The sequence below is a fragment of the Microcaecilia unicolor genome, chromosome 14 (assembly GCF_901765095.1).
Source record: "Microcaecilia unicolor chromosome 14, aMicUni1.1, whole genome shotgun sequence".
Classification (NCBI taxonomy): Eukaryota; Metazoa; Chordata; class Amphibia; order Gymnophiona; family Siphonopidae; genus Microcaecilia; species Microcaecilia unicolor.
In genome coordinates this window covers 1608141-1629399 of record NC_044044.1, presented here as the reverse complement: position 1 = coordinate 1629399, position 21259 = coordinate 1608141, and the positions used below count along the sequence as shown (strand labels likewise).

General features: G+C 44.4%; 1 protein-coding gene across 4 annotated transcripts in view; it reads right to left on the bottom strand.

The window, feature by feature from the left end:
* LOC115457896 (acetolactate synthase-like protein) overlaps positions 1-21003 on the bottom strand; it is a 226003-nt gene extending 205000 nt beyond the window's left edge. The window contains exons 1-3 of one of the 4 annotated variants that reach the window (XM_030187574.1): positions 20922-20968; positions 15804-15869; positions 12886-13017 (exon numbers count right to left, since the gene is read on the bottom strand). In XM_030187574.1, the coding sequence (XP_030043434.1) occupies positions 12886-12999 (114 nt within the window). In that variant the 5' untranslated portion in view covers positions 13000-13017; positions 15804-15869; positions 20922-20968. The other 3 variants (XM_030187572.1, XM_030187573.1, XM_030187575.1) reach the window with 3 other exon arrangements.
* Between the last annotated feature and the right edge of the window lie 256 nt (positions 21004-21259).

Below are 21259 nucleotides of genomic sequence, written 5' to 3'. Positions count from 1 at the left end.
TAACTATTCGTTGAGTGAAAATATATTTCCTATTTGTTTTAAAGTATTTCCATGCAACTTCGAGTATCCCCTAGTCTTTGTACTAGTAAAAAAAATAAAAATAAAAAAATTTGATTTACTTCTATTCGTTCTACACCACTTAGGATTTTGTAGACCTCAATCATATCTCCCCTCATCTGTCTCTTTTCCAAGCTGAACAGCCCTAACCTCTTTAGCCATTCCTCATACGAGAGTTCCATCACGTTTATCATTTTAGTCGCTCATCTTTGAACCTTTTCTAATTCCGCTAAATCTTTTTTGAGATACAGCGACTAGAACTAAATGCAATACTCAAGATGGAGCGATACCAAGGCATTATAGTATTTTCAGTCTTATTTACCATCCCTTTCCTAATAATTCCTACCATCCTGTTTTGCTTTTTTGGCCGCCGCCACACACTAAGCAGAAGATTTCAGCGTATTATCCACAATGAAACTCAGATCTTTTTCATGAGCACTGACCCCCAAGGTGGACCCCAGCATCAGGTAACTGTGATTCTGTCCAGTGTATCACCTTGCATTTGTGAACATTAAATTTCATCTGCCATCTGGATGCCCAGTCTTCCAATTTCCGAAGGTCTTCCTGCAATTTTCAAAGTCCTCATGTGTTTTAACAACCTTGAATAGTTTTGTATCATCTGCAAATCTGATCAATTTACTCATCATTCCAATTTCCATATCATTATAAATATGTTAAATATTACTGGTCCCAGTACAGATCCCTGCGGCACTCCACTGTTCACTCTCCTCCATTGAGGGAAATGACCATTTAACCCCAGCATCTATTTCTGTCCAATAGCCAATTACTAATCCACACCACAAACTTGCCGCCTATCCCATGACTCTTTAATTTTCTCAGGAGTCTCTCATGAAGACCTTTATCAAAAACTTTCTAACAATCTAGATAAACTACATCAACCGGCTCACCTGTATCCATATGTTTTATTCATGCCTCAAAGAAATGAAGCAAATTGGTGAGGTAAGACTTCCCTCAACTGAACCCATGCTGACTCTGTCCCATTAAACTATGTTTGTCTATGTATTCTATAATTTTATTCTTTATAATAGTTTTCCACTATTTTTGCCCGGTACCAACGTCAGTCTTACCGGTCTATAATTTCCCGGATCACCTCTAGAACCCTTTTTAAAAATCAGTGTCACATTGGCCAGGTACTATGGACAATTTTACCGACAAGTTACATATTACTAACAGCAAGATCAGCAAATTTCATGCTCAAGTTCTTTCAGTACCCTTGGATGTATGCCATTCGGGTCCAGGTGATTTACTACTCTTTAATTTGTCAATTTGGCTCAGTACATCTTCCAGGCTTACCAAGATTTCTTTCAATTCCTCTGCTATCATCACCCTAGAAAACCATTCCGGTACAGGCAGATCTCTTAAATCTTCTTCCATAAAGACACAAGCACAGAATTCATTCAGTTTTCTCCACTTTGGCCTTGCCCTCCCTGAACGCTCCTTTGTGATTCAACAGTCCCACGGATTCCTTCACAGGCTTTCTGCTTCTGATTGTACCTGAAAAAGTTGTTACTGTGAGTTTTAGCCTTTGCGGCAAGTTTCTCTTCATATTATCCTTTAGTTTTCTTTATTATGCTTTGCATCTGACTTCGCGGTGCTTGTGTTGCTTTTTATTTCTTCGTTTGGGTCCTTTTTCCATTCTTTGAAGGGCAATCTTTTGGCTGTATGGCCTCTTTTACTTCACCTTTAACCATGCTAGCTAACATGTTCTTTTCTTTCCACCTTTGCAAGTACGTGGAATGCATCTGGACTGGGCTTTCCAAGATGGTATTTTTGAATAACGTCCACGCCTGAAGTTTCTCTTCATATCCTTTAGCTTTCTTTATTAATGCTTTGCATCTGACTTCCCGGTGCTTATGTTGCTTTTTATTTTCTTCGTTGGGGTCCTTTTCCATTCTTTGAAGGACAATCTTTGGCTGTAATGGCCTCTTTTACTTCACCTTTAACTATGCTAGCTAACATTTTCTCTTCTTTCCACCTTTGCAAGTACGTGGAATGCATCTGGACTGGGCTTCCAAGATGTATTTTGAATAACGTCCACGCCTGGTTTAGTGTCCTAGACTTTTGCACCGATCCTTTTAGTTCCTTTTTTTTTTTTTTTTTTGAAATAGTTTTTATTGTTGAATGAAGTCAGGAATGTATAATATTTACAAAATCAGATCATTACAATTTCAATGCCGTAACATCTTCACAAAAGATTGATGAAAAAACAAGGAAAAAAAAGAAAAAAAAAACACAGAAACAGATATCCATTTCTCTTCCATTCCAGTCTTCATATCTTTTTATCATTTAATCCCTCTCCCCCCCGCTTCCCTTCTCCCCTCCCCCAAAGGCTGCTATTACATTATTCCATGCTGTTTCCTGTTTGATCACCATGTGCTAGGGCCCTTTGGCGAAAGCAGATCTAGTGCTCTCCCCAAATATCTCTGTACTGGCGATTCCTCCATGAAACAGCAAATGTTAGGGTAAGACGCACCCAAGTGGCCATCTCAATCATACAGTTTTTCCACATGTCTAGATGCCGGAGGCTCAGCATCCACCCATGTTTTAACCACACATTCTTAAGCAACATCATTGCTAACAGCACAAATTACCTTGGGCTACTCCCAGCGTCTGCTCTCTAAGTGAATCTCCGCATCCTAACAGAGTAATCGAATACTTCATTCCACTTGGCGTTGCAAAATGTTTTTCCACCACCACCCTAATGCTCCCACCCATAATGTATGTAGTGATGGACATTCCATAACGGTGCAAGAATGTTCCTGCCCCTGCTTTTGCATTGTTTGCATCGGTCATCCTCCCACATACCCAGCTGCTTCCCCTGTACCGTAGTATATGTACTCTGTTTATAATCCGATATTGTATATCTTGTAAGGCTGCGTTTGGGGTGATTTTTCCCAGGCTGCGATATACTGCGCTCAAGCGCTCCACTGTAACCTCTTCTACTGTGTCCCTGCTCCACACCTCCGCTAGTTGTGTTAAGTGGGGTGCTCTCTGATGTTCCCTAATCACCTGGTACCACCCTGCCATTTTGTTATTAAGTGGCGTCATCTGTAGGAATATGTGGTCTAATTGTGTAAAACGGGTAAGGCTTTACTCTTTCGCTCCATGCTCAAGATGTAGTCTCGCACTTGTAGATATGCAAAAAACTGGGAACCAGGGATCTGCAGTTCATGCCTGACCATGTCAAAAGTGGGGAATGCGTCCTCTCCATCTTTCCTGAACTGTCCTATAAATCTACAGCCCCTCTCCCGCCATCCCTGGAACACTGACTTTCCCATTCCTGCAGGGAAGGCCATATTCCCCACCAGCGGCAGAAATGGGCTGGTTCCTTTCGCTGCCCCTCCTTTCTCTCTCCACCATCTCCAAGCCAGTTGTAAGGTTTGCCACGTACGGATTTTCCACTATTTTTTTCGCTCCCTGCACCTCACGTGATTCCAGCACTGTGAAAGGGTCATTCAGACCACACCAGCTCTCCCAGAATCCCGGGGGGGCATAGTACTCTTGTCCCGAGATCAGCTCATGGATCCAGCGTAATGAGGCTGCTACGTTATACCCTCTCAGGTCTGGCAATCTAAGGCCCCTTGCCCTTTACCCCGGGTCAATTTTGCAAACGATATTCTGGACGCTTCGCGTTCCAAATGAAGTTGCCTATCACACTTTTGTACAGCTTGTCCTCCGTGTTTCTCACCCATAACGGGAGCATCTGCAGTGGGTATATTAGCTTGGGGAGCATCACCATTTTTACTAGAGCTATTCTACCTAAAAATTTAATGGTAGATCTTTCCACCGTTGACATAATCGTTTTACCTCTTCCAGTCTATCTTTCACATTTTTTTATACACCCATGAGTGTTCTGCTCCAAGATAAACCCCCAAATACTTTGATGCCATTCTGGGCCCACCTCAGAGGAAAGTTCTGCGATTCTTTAATCTTACATGGGCTACTAACCGGTAGGGCCCTCTGATTTTTCAAAATTTATACTCAGGCCCGCAAACTCCCCAAACGATTGAATGATATCCATCACCACTGGCAATGTACGGGATGCCTCATCCATCAGTAGCAACATTTCGTCTGCGAAATAAATTAATTCTATACTCCTCTTCTCCCACTTTAATTCCTTTCAAGCCTTGTATCTTGGCGTATCCTTGCTGCCAGCGGTTCCAACGTCAAAATAACAGTATGGGCGATAGTGGGGCATCCCTGCCTTGTTCCTCCCCCCAGAGAGAATCCTTCAGTCAAGGAGTCGTTAATTATAATTGGGCTGTTGGTCCACTGTACAACGCCTGAACCCATTCCAGGAATTCCCCCCGGATGCCGAACCGCTTCATTATCCAAAACATGTACCTCCACACCACCTTATCAAAAGCTTTTTCGGCATCCAGGCTGGCCACTATAGCATCTCCCTTTATCCCTCTTCTCTCCATCAAAATGCGGCTTACCTTGAGAGTGTTAGCTGATGCAAAGCGCCCCTGAACAAATCCCACCTGGTCAGGGTGCACCAGGCAGGGGACTACCTTCCCCAAGCGGTCTGCCAGAACTGCTGCCAGGATCTTTACATCCTGGTTTAACAGGGAAATAGGTCTGTAAGACCCTACCAATTCTTCATCCTTTCCTGGTTTTAGGGATCATTACAATGTGTGCGTGGTTAAGTACTGTTTCCCAAAGCCCCTACAATCCCTCACATCCTCACACATAGAAATAAAGGGCGCTACAATAACATCCTGGAGTATTTTAATATATTCCACTCCCAGCCATCGGGCCTGGTGCCTTTGCCAGCTTCAGCCTCTTAATAACCTGTTGGACCTCCTTCCCCCTGTATTGGCATATTTAGCGTTTGTTGCTGTTCTTCCGTTAGGGGACGGGAGTTCCACCCCTGCTAGGAAGTCCGCACACTGTTCCTCCGAGAATGGGCCCTCCCCATACAATGACGATAGTAGTTCACGAACTCTCTCTGGACGTCACTTAGCGCTGTACTGGTTCCCCCATTCTTTACTCTGATTTTACTAATAAATTTTCGTGTTGCCTTTGTCTTACAAGTGTTGCCAGCAACTTGCCAGTTTTATTACCCCACTGATGTAACTTGTATTTATACAGTTTTATGTTGTAAATCGCAAGTCTCATCTAAAATTCCCTGTATCTCTTTCTGCACTGCGCATATGCTTTTTTATTGGACTCAGAGGGGTGCCCAATAAGGGCTCTGCGAGCCTCCCTTAATTTTACTGTAAGGGCATCTATTTTTTGTCCTCGGTTCTTGTTTTGGAGGGCGACATATGCCATGATTTTCCCTCTTAATACTGCCTTAGCGGCCTCCCAGAATATCTTGGGCTTACCGACTGTGCATCATTATCTATTATATAATCTGTCCAACTCTTTCTCAGGTAAGTTTGGAATTCCCTACTCTGATATAACGCCGGGTTCATTCGCCAGCGTTTCGATCCCTCTCTGTTCCCCCAACTCAACTCCACCCACACTGGGGCGTGATCAGACACATCCTGCTCTCCGATTCCCGTCTGCATTGCCATTGAACTCATCGAGTGGGAGACCAGCAAATAATCAAGTCGCGAGTGAGTTCCATGGGGGTGCGAAAAGAAGGTGTAATCAGTTTCCTCTATGTGTTGGTATCGCCAGATATCTACCAACTCTAATTCCCTCATCATCAGGTTCACCCCCCTTGTCATCATGATCTTTTCCTGCTTTTCAATCAATGGAGGGATCACTGATGATATTAAAATCCCCTCCAACAATTAATTGATAATCATCAAACGTGACCAATTTAGCTATTAGTGTTGTGAAAAATTTATGAGAGTAAATGTTAGGTGCGTAGACATTGCAAAGACCCACCTTTTTTCCCTGCAACGTCCCTGCTACTATTAGGTATCTTCCTTCTGGATCTTGGTATAGCTTGTGCATGTCAAAAGCTAATGTTTTCCTTATCAAGATAGCTACCCCTCGCTGTCTCCCATTATAGGATGCAAAAAATATTTCTCCTACCCAGTCTCTTTTTAATTTGAGGTGTTCTAATCTGCTTAGGTGGGTCTCCTGTATCAAAGCGACATCAGCTTTCTGGCGTTTGAGTGCCTGCAATATTTTTGCCCGTTTCACCGGGGAGTGCACTCCGTCAACATTTAACGTCACTATTTTGAGATTAGCCATGCATTATATCAAAACAGCTTTCTAAGCATGAAAATTTTTTATAATGTATCCTAAGTGCCTCCCAGCTAAGCACCCAGGATCCGTCCTTATTCCCTTGTCTCTGTGGCCACCTAGGGTCCTGCTTCTGTTTTTTATCCCTCTGGGCCCGCACTTTCATGAAAAGCAATCGCAACCTTTGTACTTTCCTCCCTCCCTCCCCTCCCCCTCTCCCCCCTCCCCTCTTCCCCTTTCCCCGTTTCACACACACCTTCCGGTCGTGCCAGTTCTCAACACTCATGATCCCCTTACACACCACCAACTCCCCCAGTCTCCCCTCTTAAAGCACTATCCTTTCCTTCCCCTTCAGCAGATCCCCCCCTGGGCCCCTTTTCTAACACCTTGAACCATAATATAACAGAACATTTTACAACTTTTTGAAAAGAGAGAAAAAACAAAACAGACCAACAACTGGTTGGGTTTCCAGTCCCGCAAGGAACACCCTGCAGTCTGATCACCTGGACCCCCAACTTTTCTCCAACGTGAGGCTGTGCTCGTGCTGGTTGCCTCGGAGCTGAACAGGGCGTCGCACCTTTTCCATAGTTCAGAAATCCCTCAGTGATGCCACATCCCCATTATTTGCCATCCAGTCTTTAGAATCCTCAAGTATGCAGAGCAATTGCAAACAATGAGACTTTCAAAAATATGCAGAGCAATTGCAAACAATGAGACTTTCAAAAGGTCAGGTGCTCCGCCATTCTAACCTCCAGCCACTTAAGTAAACCAGTTGCTGCCAGCCTTCTTACTCCAGTACCTTACTTCTGCTTCACTGTAATCCACTTGCAAACGCTTCCAGCTCTGCCGCCTCAGTTAAGTATATGGTCTTGTTCTCGTGTAACACTCTTACTTTCGCTGGGTAAAGCAGAGCGAATCGGATTCCCTTGTCATATAGTCTTTTGCAATGGCGACCCATTACCTTCCTCTGGTCTGACACAATAGTGGAGTAGTCCTGAAAAAGAAGTATTTTCCCTCCTTCATAGGTAAGATTTTGTTACCTCTGTACGCCTGCAAAATTGCCTCTTTATCAGCATAGTTCAATACCTTTGCCAGCACCTGTCTCGGCCTGTTTTCATTGACCCGCACTGCTCCCACTCTGTGCACTCTCTCAAGCTGCAAGGCTTTCCCGCCAAAGTCTAGGCCTAACTCCCTGGGAAGCCATTGTTCCACTAGCTTTCGGAGGTCTGCTGCCTTTACTGTTTCTGGAACTCCCACAATCCGTAAATTGTTGCGCCGACTGCGATTTTCGAGGTCATCAGCTTTCTGTGTTAACTGTTCACATTTCCGTTCAAGCGCCACTATCCGATCGTTCGTGCCTACCGCTGCGTCCTCGCACTGTGACACTCGCTCTTCCACGTGCTGCAAGCGGGCACTCTGACGCTCTAACGCTTCGTGAATTTGATCCACCGACGACTGGAGTTTTGATAGTTTTTCCTCCAGCATCGCAGAGATTTGTTGCGCTAGTTCCCTCACCAGCTCCGACGGCAATGGCCCGATCATCGGGGTCTCCGGGGCCGGCTCCGCCATCTTGGACCGCACTGTGCAGGTGTTTTTCTTTCCCCGCGAGGTCTTTGCGGGCATACCCTTCGGGTACTCAGCTGGAACGTTTTTTCCTTTTGCTCCTGCTTTCCCCTTGCTCAGGGGCCCGTTTTGGGATCGCTTCTTGGGGTTAATCGCTGTTTATTTTGCTGATTCTTGCCTGCTGAGCCGGAGCCGGTTTCAGGGACGTCCGTTCAGCGCTACGTCATCACGTGACCCCCCTTTTAGTTCCTTTTTAAACATTTTCCTCATTTTATTATAGACACTCTTTCGAAAATTAAATGAAGCTAGATTTCTTTTGCGAGTTCATCCTAGATAGTAGCTCAAACTTGATCATGTTATGATCACTGTTTCCCAGGGGACCCAACATTGCCACCTCTCGCACTATACCCTGCATGCCACCAAAGGACCAGATCCAAAATGGCTCCTCCTCTCGTCAGTTCCTGGACCAGCTGCTCCAGGAAGCAGTAGTTTATTACATCTAGAAATTGTAACTTCCTGGAACTCCCTGATGTAACATTTATCCAGTCAATACTGGGGTAAATGAAATCACCCATTATTATAGCATTGCCCAATTTGCCAGCTTTCCTAATCACTGTAAACATTTCTTCATCTGTCTGTTCGTTCTGTCCCAGCGGACGGTAGTACAGCCCTACAAGAATACTCCTTCCCTTCACAAATAGAATTTCTATCCATAATGATTCCACGCTGCTATCTGTTATGTGAAATGTTTATTTTATTTGACTCAATTTCCTCTTTAACATATAGCACAACCCCTCCCTCTAATTTGATCCTATCATTGCGATACAATTTGTACCCTGTTAACACAGTATCCCACTGATTGTCCTCTTTCCACCAAGTCTCTGAGATGCCCATTAGAGTTCATTTAGTGCTATATATTCTAACTCTCCCATCTTATTTTTTTAGGCTTCTAGCATTTGTATACAGGCACTTCAAATTGTATTTTTGACTTTGATCTACAAGCTGCTTAGAAGTTGAAGGGGATAATGCAAATCCTTTATCCTGCTCTCTCGTTAAGCATACCTGGCTTACTTTAAGCATTGTGTAAACCTCTCTACTGGGATTCACTAAATAGTGAAGATACTTTACCTGTAGCAGGTATTCTCTGAGGACAGCAGGCTTCACATTCTTACAAGTGGGTCGACGATCCGCGTCGCCCGGGATTCGGTATGTTAGCCAGCATAGAAAAAAGTTTGAGAGCCTTCTGGAGCACGAGCCACATCCCACCGCATATGCACGGAGCACCTTCCCACCCGCAGCACATCTGCTTCACTTCAGTTTAATACAATAGCATAAAATTAAAACAAATTACGAAGAAACAACTCCAAAGGGAGGTTGGCAAGATTGTGAGAATGTGAAGCCTTTGCTTTCTCAAAGGACAAGCATGCTTCCAATTCTCACAAGTGGGGAATCTCTAGCAATCAAGGCTCACCCAAAACAACAATGGCAAGGACTAAACGCAGATTAACCTGAAACAAAACGCAACTAGATGAAGATGGAGCCTGGAACAGAATAAAATGGGCTTAGGAGGGTGGAGTTGGATTCTAGACCCCAAACAGATTCTGCAACACTGAATGCCCAAACCGAATGTCGCATCGGGTATCCTGCTCAAGGCAGTAGTGAGATGTGAATGTGTGGACTAAAGACCACATCGCAGCCTTACAAATCTATTTAATGGGGGCCAACTTTAAGTGGGCCACTGACACAGCCATGGCTCTAACATTATGAGCAGTGACATGGCCCTCTAAAGTCAGCCCAGCTTGGGCATAAGCGAAGGAAATGCAATCTGCTAGCCAATTTGAAATGGTGCATTTACCAATGGCAACTCCCCTCCTGTTGGGATCAAAAGAAACAAACAACTGGGCGGACTATCTGAAGGGCTTCATCCACTCCATGTAAAAGGCCAATACTCTCTTGCGGTCCAAGGTGTGCAAGCTGCTTTCGCCAGGATGGGCATGAGGTTGTGAAAAGAATGCTGGCAAGACAATCGACTGGTTCAGATGGAACTCCAACACTGCCTTCTAAGGAACTTCTAAGGGTGCATGTGAAGAACTACTCTATTGTGATGAAACTTAGAATAAGGTGCATCCACTACTAAGTATTGAAGCTCACTAACCCTATGAGCTAAACTAATAGCCACCAAGAAAATGACCTTCCAGGTCAAGTACTTCAGATGGCAGGAATTCAGTGGCTCAAAAGGAGCTTTCATCAGGTAGGTGAGAAAGACGTTGAGATCACGTGACACTGGTGGAGGTCTGACAGGCGGCTTTGACAAAAGCAAACCTCTCAAGAAGCGAGCTAAAGGCTGTCCAGAAATAGGCTTACCTTCTACATGTTGATAAGCACTAATTGCACTAAGGTGAACCCTTATAAAGTTGGTCTTGAGACCAGACTCTGATGTGTAGAAGGTATTCAAGCAGGGTCTGTGTAGGACAAGAAAAGGAATTTATGGTCTTGCTGTCACACCAGACGGCAAACCTCATCCATTTAAAAGAGTAGCATCTCTTAGTGGAATCTTTCCTGGAAGCCAGCAAGACCTGGGAGACACCCTCCGAAAGACCCAAGGAAAAGAATTCTAAACTCTCAACATCCAGGCCGTGAGAGCCAGAGACTGGAGGTTAGGATGCAGAAACGACCCCTCATTCTGTGTGATGAGGGTCAGAAAACACTCCAATCTACACGGTTCTTCAGAGGACAATTCCAGAAGAAGAGGGAACCATATCTGCTGCAGCCAGAACAGCAGGATCAGAATCACGGTTGTGCGGTCTTGCTTGAGTTTCAACCATGTCTTTCCCAGTAGAGGTATGGGAGGATATTTGTTCAAAAAAATGTACAAAAAAGTTCCCCCATAAAAAACCGACATCTAAACTTCACCAGATAGAAGCTTAATGGAACTTTTCAAATTTGTTTATTCTAATTTACACCCTAATCATTGTATATTTATCTTGTCCTGTTATCATTATGTTTTATTTTTTTATCTAGTTACCCACTTCTCATTATACATAATTTTTTATGCATCGTAACTGCTATAATGCTGTAATTGTTATTCTATTAATAGGATTGCCATGATATTCTCATGCACCTTATTTGTTATCAATATTCTGATTTCTTTATCCCATCAATGTGATTGTTGTTTTATATTGTAAGCCACATTGAGCCTGCAAATAGGTGAGAAAATGTGGGATATAAATGCAGCAAATAAATAAATAAAATAAATACAAATACAGAAGGCCTGTCCCCCAATGAAGAAGGAAGGTATCAAACACTAGTCTGTCATGAGCCTGAAGCCTGGAACATAACTGAGGGACCTTCTGATTGAGTTGAGTGGCATAAAGATCCATTGAGGGGGTGCCCCACGCTCGGAAGATCTTGCAGGCAATGTCCATGTTCAGACACCACTAGTGAGGTTGCATTATCCTGCTCAGTCCGTCACGCAGGCCATTGTTTAAGCCTCCCAGGTAAGTGGCCTGGATAAACTTGCTGTGACGGTATGCCTAGAGCCACATCCGTACGGCTTCCTGACAGAGGGCGAGATCCGATGCCACCCTGCTTGTTGGTGTAATACATCACAACCTGATTGGACAGTCGGTCTCTGAAAGCCTTTAGAGCATTCCAGATCGCTCGGAGATCCAGGAGATTGATCTGGAGGGACCAAGCTACTTGGGTGTGAAGCCCATCTACGTGAGCTCCACAGCCTAGGAGAGATGCATCAGTCGTCAGCACATTTTGTGGCTCAGGAATTTGGAATGGTAGTCTCAAAGTCAGACTGGACCGAATTGTCCACCATTGAAGAGAGCGTACAAGCTCCAGGGACACTCAGATGACATCTTCCAGACCTCCCATGGCTTGACACCACTGAGAAGCCAGGGTCCATTGAGCAGATCTCATGTGAAGACATGCCATAGGTGTAACGTATACTATGGAAGCCACGTGGCCCAACAATCTCAATATCTACCGTGCTGTGACCTGCTGCGATGTCTGAACCTTGGACGCAAGAGAGAGAAGGTTGTCCGCACGCGCCTCTGGGAGGAAGGCTTGGACTTTCTTCATATTGAGCGGGGCTCCTATGAACTCCAATTGTTGAACAGGATGGAGATGGGACGTAGTTCCAGCTCCTGAATAGTCATCCACATGGACTGCCAAGCACCATCCTCCAAGGTGCTCTTCACCAGCTAATCGTCGAGATAAGGGAACACATGTACTCCCAGCCTGCGTAGTGACGCTGCAACTACCGCTAGACATTTTGTAAAAACCCTGGGAGTTGATGCAAGGCCAAAGGGCAGTACGCAGTACTGAAAATGATTTGTTCCCAGCTGAATTCGAAGATACTTCCTGTGAGCTGGAAGCATTGGGATATGAGTGTATGCATCTAAGTCCAGAGAGCACAGCCAAACATTTTCCTGAATCATGGGAAGAACAACTCCCTAGAAATGGATGCAATGGTACAGCCTTGGCCATTGGACAGCCTCCTTTACATGTTTCCCCCGTGGCCTCTTGTGGGAAGGACGTTGCACAGGATTGTGCATCAACCCGGGAAGCTCATTCTTGTAGCTCCAGACTGGCCCAGACGTCCAGGGAAACCATCCTGAACTTTTCTCGGAACAGGAATTTTTTCAGAGCCCTTAGGTGTAGGATGCATGGCCGCCAAGAGGGGGGGACAGGGGGGGCAAAAGTCCCTGGGCCCGGGCCTCCAGGGGGCTTAGGCAGACGTCTGCACATTAAGACCTTAGTATAAGTGATCGGTGGGGAACTGTTCCCCTAAGAGTTATTTATTATACCTACAGTGTCTCACTCGTAACAGAAATAGGCAGAGAATGAGAAATATTAATTCCCTCTATGGAAGTAATTCCTCCAACTAAAGAAAGTATACCAGGTTGAAGAGGTAGAGTACATTCCTTTGATGTGATCCACTGAAGCATATTTTATACTCTTATGATAATATGTAAAGTCTGCATGCCCATGGAATTGTTTGCCATGGGATACATGTACCAAGTAATGCTGAAACTCTTCATTCCCACCCTGCACCCTAATCAAGCTTCTTAGGTGATCAGATCATTTTACCTTATGATACAGTTGGTATATCACCCCAAGCCGGGAAGCCATTCTAAATAGCCAAAGACAAATGGGTCCTCCAACCAGAGCTCCCAAGAAGGGAAGATAATCACCAAGCTCCATGAGCAAAGTTCACACTGCCTGAAACAAAAGAAATATATATACTGTTAGAATTCAAATCACTCTGACAGCCATAAATATTGACAGCCCCAGGCCCCACACTAAGAGACCAGCAGGGAAAGGCCACGTCCTGGGGTGCTTGAACTGCCTGGGAAAAAGTTTTGGAAGCACATGTGCTTTGCTGCACACCTCAAAAGCGAAGTCATTTTGAATTATTATTTCCATTATGTCCCAAGGATCAGTCCAGACAAATGAGTTGTGACCATCCGCCAGCATGCGGAGAGAGCTCTAATGAGCTGTGCCTCATAAGTTCCTGCCCTTAGCAACCAAGCCAGCCGTGTCTTACATCAACGGACAAGGAGGAACAAAGTGTGTCTAGCCCAGGAGGCAAGTCTTCTTTTTCAGTGGGCAGAATTGAACATTTCTATGACTTCAGCATCTCGCATAGCTGGTTCACTGAACTCACAAGCGGATTTCCTCAGCAGAGTGTCTCTGGACCCAAGGGAATGGCGACTGTCAAAGACTGCATTTCCCCTCATTTCCACACAGTGGGGTCTTCCGGTTCTGCACCTCATGGCATCCAAACTCAATGCACAAGTACACAGGTTCGACAGCCGCTTCAGGGAGAAAAAGACTCCCTAGAAATGGATGCAATGGTACAGCCTCCTTTACATGTTTCCCCCGTGGCCTCTTGTGGGAAGGACGTTGCACAGGATTGTGCATCAACCCGGGAAGCTCATTCTTGTAGCTCCAGACTGGCCCAGACGTCCTTGGTATGCAGACCTTATCCATTTTCAAACTGCTCCTCAGAAGACTCTTCCTCCACGGACAGGCCTTATCCGAGGAGCAATTTTGAAAATGGATAACTATTCCTCCACGGATGGGCTTATTGCAGCAAGGTCCAGTACTAATGGAGGATCCCTCCCGCTTTGGTCTTACAGCCTGGCTCGAGGGGGCACGATTCAGGAAGAAGGTTTATGCAGATGATGTTATTACTACCTTGCTGCAAGCCCGAAAGCTTCTTATGGTAGAGTGTGGAGAACTTTTGAGAGCCTGTCTGCACAGAATAGTGTTTCTCCATTTTGTGAATCCTTGTCTCAAATGTTATCCTTCCTTCAGAAGGGATTCAAAAACGGCTTGGCTCTCAATTCGCTCAAGATTCAGGTGGCAGCGTTAGCATGTCATAGAGGCAAGATACAGAATGCCTCAAGGAAGTCACTCATCTGCATCCCTCTCTCCACAAAATCTGTCTTGATTGTTACATTTGTACCCCGCGCTTTCCCACTCATGGCAGGCTCAATGCGGCTTACATGGGGCAATGGAGGGTTAAGTGACTTGATCAGGAAACACAGAAGGCAAAAGTAGAGACTAATAGACGATTCACCACTGGAGACGTGAGTCCAACAGTCTTTATTATATCAAAGATAACGACCCGACACAGGCCGTGTTTTGATGCTAAAAAAGCGTCTGCATCAGGGGTCAATAAATACACCAAGTAGTGAATGCAAAATGAGGAGTCCTACTTGTATGTGTGTTGTCAACTCACTAATCACATAGCACTAAACAGAAAATGCTGGACACAAACTATCAGAGCAAAAGGAGCTGCCTGTGCTGGGAATTGAACTCAGTTCCTCAGTTCCCCAGGACCAAAGTCCACCACCCTAACCACTAGGCCACTCCTCCTCAGTGGGAGTCTTCAAGTGGTTCTTAAGGTTGTTCAGTCAGCCCCTTTGAGCCCCTTCGTTCAGCAACTATCAAAGATCTTACTTTAAAGGCAGTATTTCTAGTTGCCATTTCATCGGCAGAGAGTCAGAGCTTCAAGCTCTCTTTGGCAGGGATCTCTTTCTCCATTTGTCTGACTCGGGAGTTTCTATATAGACAGATCCATCCTTTTTGCTTAAGATTGTATCTCCTTTTCATGTCAAATCAGACTGTTTCTTCCTTCTTTTCCAGGGAGGTTTATTCTGTAGACTATGCTTCCCTGTGACTGTTGGATGTGAAGCACATCCTTATGCACTATCTTACTGCTACCAACAATTTTAGGCAGTCTGATTGTCTTTTTGTACCCTTTGCGGGTCCCGGAAGGGTTTGCCAGCCTCCAAAGTGACACTGGCTCAATGGCTTAAGGACGCTATTTCTTTGGCTTACATTCTGAGGGGTAGATCTGCTTCCATGCACGTCAAAGCTCATTCTACCAGGTCTTTAGTGACTTATTTGGCAGAGTCTAGGGCAATTTCAGTGGCATTCCTTTGTTAAGCATTACCGTTTGGATGTGTCTGCTCGAGCACATGCTTCCTTCAGGGCCACGGTTCTCGCTGCAGGGATATCACAATCCCTTCCCCTCTTAAGGATTGCTTTTGTACATCCCATTTGTCTGGACTGGTCCTTGGGATGTAATGGAAGGAAAAAATAGTTAATTACCCGATACGTTTCTTTCCTTTAGTTGCAAAGGATCAGTCCAGAGCATGCTCTCCTGTGATGTTTTTCTGGGTTCTATGTAATTTCAGGTGTATGTATTATTCTGGTTCCGTTACTTCTAAGGCATGAGTTCTTTTTCTAATCTAGAAACTGAAGCTTTCTCTCTGTTAGTCACTCTTTCACTGCTTTGTTATTGAATACTGACTTAGTTGCTAAGCACTAGAACTTATGAGGCACAACTCATTTAGAGTTCTTTATCTCCACTTGCTGGCAGACAGTCACAATTCATTTGTCTGGACTGATCCTCTGGGACTAAAGGAAAGAAAATCAGATAAATTAACTAGTTTTCCATTTCCGATTTTGCTCTTAGTATAGGATTTTATACTTGCCCAATTCATCTTCTGCTTCCTTTCGCTCAGGTTTCACCAGAGAGTTTCCTAACGGGGCATAGATCTCTTAGCAAAGGAAAAGAAAAGAAAAAATAAATAAACTCTGATCCTTTACTATTTTGGGAAGCTTGGTTCTCTTCTGCCTGATTTTCTGTTTACTTTAAGCCACTTTCCCTTTCAGCTTCCTTCTCATAGAGAAAAAGTGTAAGAAAATTGTGCTGCGAATTGAAACTGTCTAGCTGTACCAGCTTGACTGTTGTTCAGTGGACTTCGGGTTTAGATTTAAAGTCCTTGTTCTGCTCTGTGAAAAGGAGAGGGGGGCTTCAGGTTTTGAAAATCCTGCATTTTTTATTCTGTTAAAGTGAAATGAGGGTTTGGCTGTCATTGTACTTTGAATAGTTCCTTGAACCTGTGTCTAGCTGGGAGGGGCCATTTCCTGGGGTGATTGAACTGCCTGGAACAAAGCTTTAGGAGCATATGTGCTTTGCTACACCTCTGAAAACTAAGTCATTTTTAGAGAATATTTTACTATTCGGCAGGGGCATAGCCAGACAATAGATTTTGGGTGGGCCTAGGCAAAAAGTGGGTGGGCACCAACTGCTCTCCCCTCATACACACACATCAAAAATATATCTCGACTGGCAGGAAAATGGTTCTGTCCACCTTGGCAGTATGCAGCAGGCATGCGTTGAAACTGAGCATGCGCAGGTGCCAGTATCGTGGAGAGCAGAGTTTTTAATACCATCAGGGGGAAATCTTCAGCTGGCGGAGCTTGGGATCCCCAACAGCTACCGCTAAACGTGTGCTACTGTTGGGTGGGCCTGAGCCCTAACTGGGTGGGCCTTGGCCCATCTAGGCCAAACACGAATGAAAATTATTCAGCCGAATACGAATACCAAACGCGAATAATGGGCATTGAGCTTTAACATAACAAATAATAAAAGAAGCAACATGAAATCAAAGATCAAGTGTTTATTTCACTAGGAATTAGCACAGTAGAGCCCCAGATTATTCATGTTCGAATTTAAATCACTATTCGGCCGAATCGAATACAGATATTTGTTACAGCCCTATTCTAAATTACATATTTCTGATTTTGCTCTTAGTATAGAATTTTATACTTGTCCTTTTCCTCTTCGGCTTCCTTTCAAGTAGGTTCACTAGAAAGTTTCCTAATTGGGCCTAAATTTCTCTTAGCAAATAAAAAAAAATCAAAACAAAACCTCTGGGGAAGTATGGTTCATTTATTCCCACCCACTCCATAGCTTTCATTTCCTAGGGATATCAATAGAAATCAAACAAAATCAAACATGGAAAAGAAAATAAGATGATATTGGACATAACTTAATACATTTCTTGATTAGCTTTCGAAGGTTGCCCTTCTTCGTCAGATCGGAAATAAGCAAATGTGCTAGCTGACAGTGTATATAAGTGAAAACATTCAAGCATTACTATGACAGTCTGACAGGGTGGGAGGATGGGGGTGGGTCGGAGGTATGCATGGGGACATCAAAGCATATCATTGATATTCTAACAGGATGGGTGTGGATAGGTGAGGGGTGGGGTGATCAACAGAGACATACAGCTTTATGGTTTATAATGCGCTATGTGGTATATATCATTCAGTGTAAAAAATGTAACGAAGGATGCTATATTGGAGAAACAGGCCAGATGCTTAAGACAAGATTCAATTTACATAGACATCACATGAACAATACAGCCAGTAGGGCCCCCACCCCGGTGGGACAGCACTTCACAGAACCAGGACACTGTACCAGTGATTTCACAGTAAGAATACTGAAAGGTAACTTTAAAACCATACAAGAACGTAAGAACTTTGAAGTCAGAATGATTGAATATTTTAACACCCAACAGAAAGGACTTAACAAGGATCCATGAAAATGGAGCGGTAAAGAAAAAAAGTGCGACGAGTTAACTCAAATTGGGCAGATTTTGGGCCCAGAAGAACCAGGTGGAAATCACAGATAGAATGCAGTAAACAAATTGGGGAATAGTTAAAGAGGCTAAGCAGTAAGGCAGACCTAGTCTAAAAGCTCTGAAAGTAAGTATTAGAAGTTTATAGAACACTCCCTGATCTAAAGGAAACCAGTGGAATTTTTGCAAAAGGAGAGCGACATGATTGTATTTCTCTGAACGACAAATCAATTTAATAGCAATATTCTGAACTGTTTGGAGTTTCTTCAAGATAAATAATATCAATAATCGAGCCTTGAAACTAAGGGGGATAGAACTAAAGAATGGAAGTGTTCTGGTCAAAAAAACAGCATAGTGGATAAATACGATATTTGAGGAGTGAAAGTCAAAAGTGAGTCCAAAGTGATCCCCAAATAATGAAAAGACTCAACCGGTGATTATAAGTGTACCAAACAGATTCAGGATGGACATGGGAGTGGTCAAATCAGCTGTATACCAGCAGGCCACAGTCTTCTCTTTAAAAAGTACTAATTTATGTTCTAAAGAGACTTGAGGTGATTAAGACGGTGACAAAAATGGTACAGGGTTTGTGCTATAAGACATATGAGGAGAGACTGGAGGACTTGAATATGTATATACTAGTAAAAAAGGCCCGTTTCCGAAACCAATGAAACGGGCGCTAGCATGTGGCTTTTTTTGTGTGTGTGTGTATGTGTCACAGAGTTATTTTGTGTGTGTGTGTGAGGGTGCGGTGTGTGTGCAGGTTGTTGATGTGTGTCTTTTTTTTGTTTTTTGCTTGGGGGTTGGGGGATGTGCTGTGCTGTCCTTGGTCGCTCTTTGCTGCTGGCTGGGTCGCGGGTAATCCTTCCAGCTGGGCCGCAGCTTGTCCTGTTCACCCCCGTCCCAGATGTTGACGGGCACGTTGTTTTCCGGCTCCTCTGACTCCATGTCAAGCGATCCCAAATATAGTCTGTGCTATAGGCCCTCTGGCACTCTTCAGTACTTGCATTAGGCATTTAAAAATTTCTTCCCCCCCCCCCCCCCCCCCCCGGTCTATTTTTGCACATACCCACAGCAGGAATATTCTTCTCTCGTTCCAGCGGTGGTTCTGTGCTCTCTGTGCTGCACAGATAATGAGCCATTCTGCTGGGGAATGCTCCTCCCTTATTGTCACGTAGTTTCCTCTGATTGGTCTGTCTTACGTTGCCTAGTGTTGCCTGGGAACTGTGTTGTGATGGTCCTTTGTGTTTCAGAATGTTGAGGGTGTTTTTTCTGATTGGTCCATCATGCGAGGGCGGGGCTGAGAGACATGGTCAGTGTTGTGGCTTCACCACCATGAATCCATGAACCCTTCAGGGAATGACTGAGTGACTTCAGAACGTTGTCTTTAGAACGTTGAGGGTGAGTTTTATTATAGTAGAAGATTAGAGAAAAGGAGAGAGAGAGAGAGGAGATATGATGCAGACATTGAAGTACTTGAAAGGTATTAATATACAAACAAATCTCTTCCAGGACATGAATGGAGATTGCAGGGAGGTAGATTAAGGAGTAACTCCAGAAAATACTTTATCACAGAGAGGGTCGTAGACACCTGGAATGCCCTTCCAGGAGGGATGAGAAGAGTCAAAAACAGTGAACGAATTCAAAAATGCATGGGATAGACACAGGGGATGCCTAAATAGAAAGAGGATGGAAATACAACATGGATGTTGAGATGATATGTTGAATAAGAATAGTGGGAACTAAGGCTGAATCCGGACAGACTTCTACAGTCTCTGTCCCACAAATGGCAAAGACTGAAAGAAGATCTGCCAAATCCAGCATTGGGGGAACAGAGGCCAATGCCTGCAAATGGTACAACAATAGGTGTGGCTTTGGCAACTCCAGTGCTATGGATCACTTTATTGTCACATGCTGCGAGCGAGGGTGCTGTGCTGCTCGGGGGGAGGGGAAGATATTTTGACTGGTAAGTTGAATACTGTCAGCAACACTTAAGCATGGTACATTGTTATAACCAAGACTCCATCATGTCTGACAAGCATGGGTGGCTGGGGCCCACACAGAGTGGCAGATACAGCTCTGGCCACTTCGTATGCAGACTGGATGAACAGTACAGGTTTTTATCTGCCGTCATTTTATCTGCCGTCTTACCTTACATTAACTGTTTTGTTCTTGGTCTGTCCAGATAGTAGTTTGTTGGCCAGTGAAGTCAGCACGGTAAGTCCAATCCACACCATGATATGCTGCCACCCCTTCCCCAACGGGCTAATATCTAATAGCCCAGTCAGCCCCTAAAACCCTGACCAGACTAACCAACCTACTACCAGCCAGCTACACAAAACAGTGAAAGAGATAGAGGCAGAGGTACAGGCCTGTGCCTAGTGTTAAATTTCTGCCTGCCCCACAAAGTCAGTTTCTTCCTACATGCCACAGGACTCCAGCTCTGGCTACTAGCATCAGAAAGCAGACATGAAGTCAACCTGTGAGATCCATGAAGCAGCCCTGTGACCTCCAGGATTCTGTGTTTTACCACACCTTGGTAAATAAAACCCGTGGACTTAAAATGGCCAGTTATTTCAGAATCGACATGAAAGGACTCAGAGACCTGGTGGGTTCATCATCTCTGTAACACATGTGTTCTTAACTTTCTTGACAGCACACAGGCAGAACTTCTACGTACTACAAGCAAGCCAAGGAAGAAGAGAATTAGCCCATATTAAATTATCACCTTAAATTGTTAACCTTTACTTCTGTGACAAAATTAGGAAAGGGAAAAAAAATACACCTACTATACACTGATAAATATGGAGAAGGATAAATAGAAACAGAGAAATAATAGCAGAGAGAACAGGCATATGGCAGTTCCCATAATAAAAGAGGAATCTAACAGAGTACATATTATTCCATAAAAGTTATATCAAAACATACAGCGAGTGCCAAAAATCATTACATTAAGTCTGGAAGGCTTCTACTGCTGCTACGCACACTACCTGGTCTGCAAAGCGACAAAAAGCAACTTTGAACTCTGCCCCAACGTTCCAGGTACACAATTCACTTTTCTCCTCCCTCGTCTCATGGTCCCTCTACTTCGAAAGATATTAAAGTCACACGAATTCGAGGATCTGGAGAGCGATCTCCTCACATGGGATCAGGGACCACCCCCGACCCCGACCAAACTCATACCTGAGGTCGCAGTGGCACACTAGCAATCCAACGGCTTTGCTTTCCTTCTTCGGTGACCTTTGACCATCCCTTATGATGATACACTGGGCTGGGGGTGGGACTATATGTGAGAGCAGTAGCACAAGCAAGCAAGCGCCGTCAACCTCTCCAGAATGAGGCTTGAAACTCATAGTAGTGTTTCTCTTCTTTCTCTTATTGGATGGAGCCCAAGAATGGCATTGCTTGGGACAACGAGAGAAGCTAACTGAAGCACCCGGCTAGAATGCTGCTGGAACCGGAAAAAAAAATCCTCGTTTGAATACCGTCCCACGCTAAAAGTAGCCCAAAAACAGGCAACT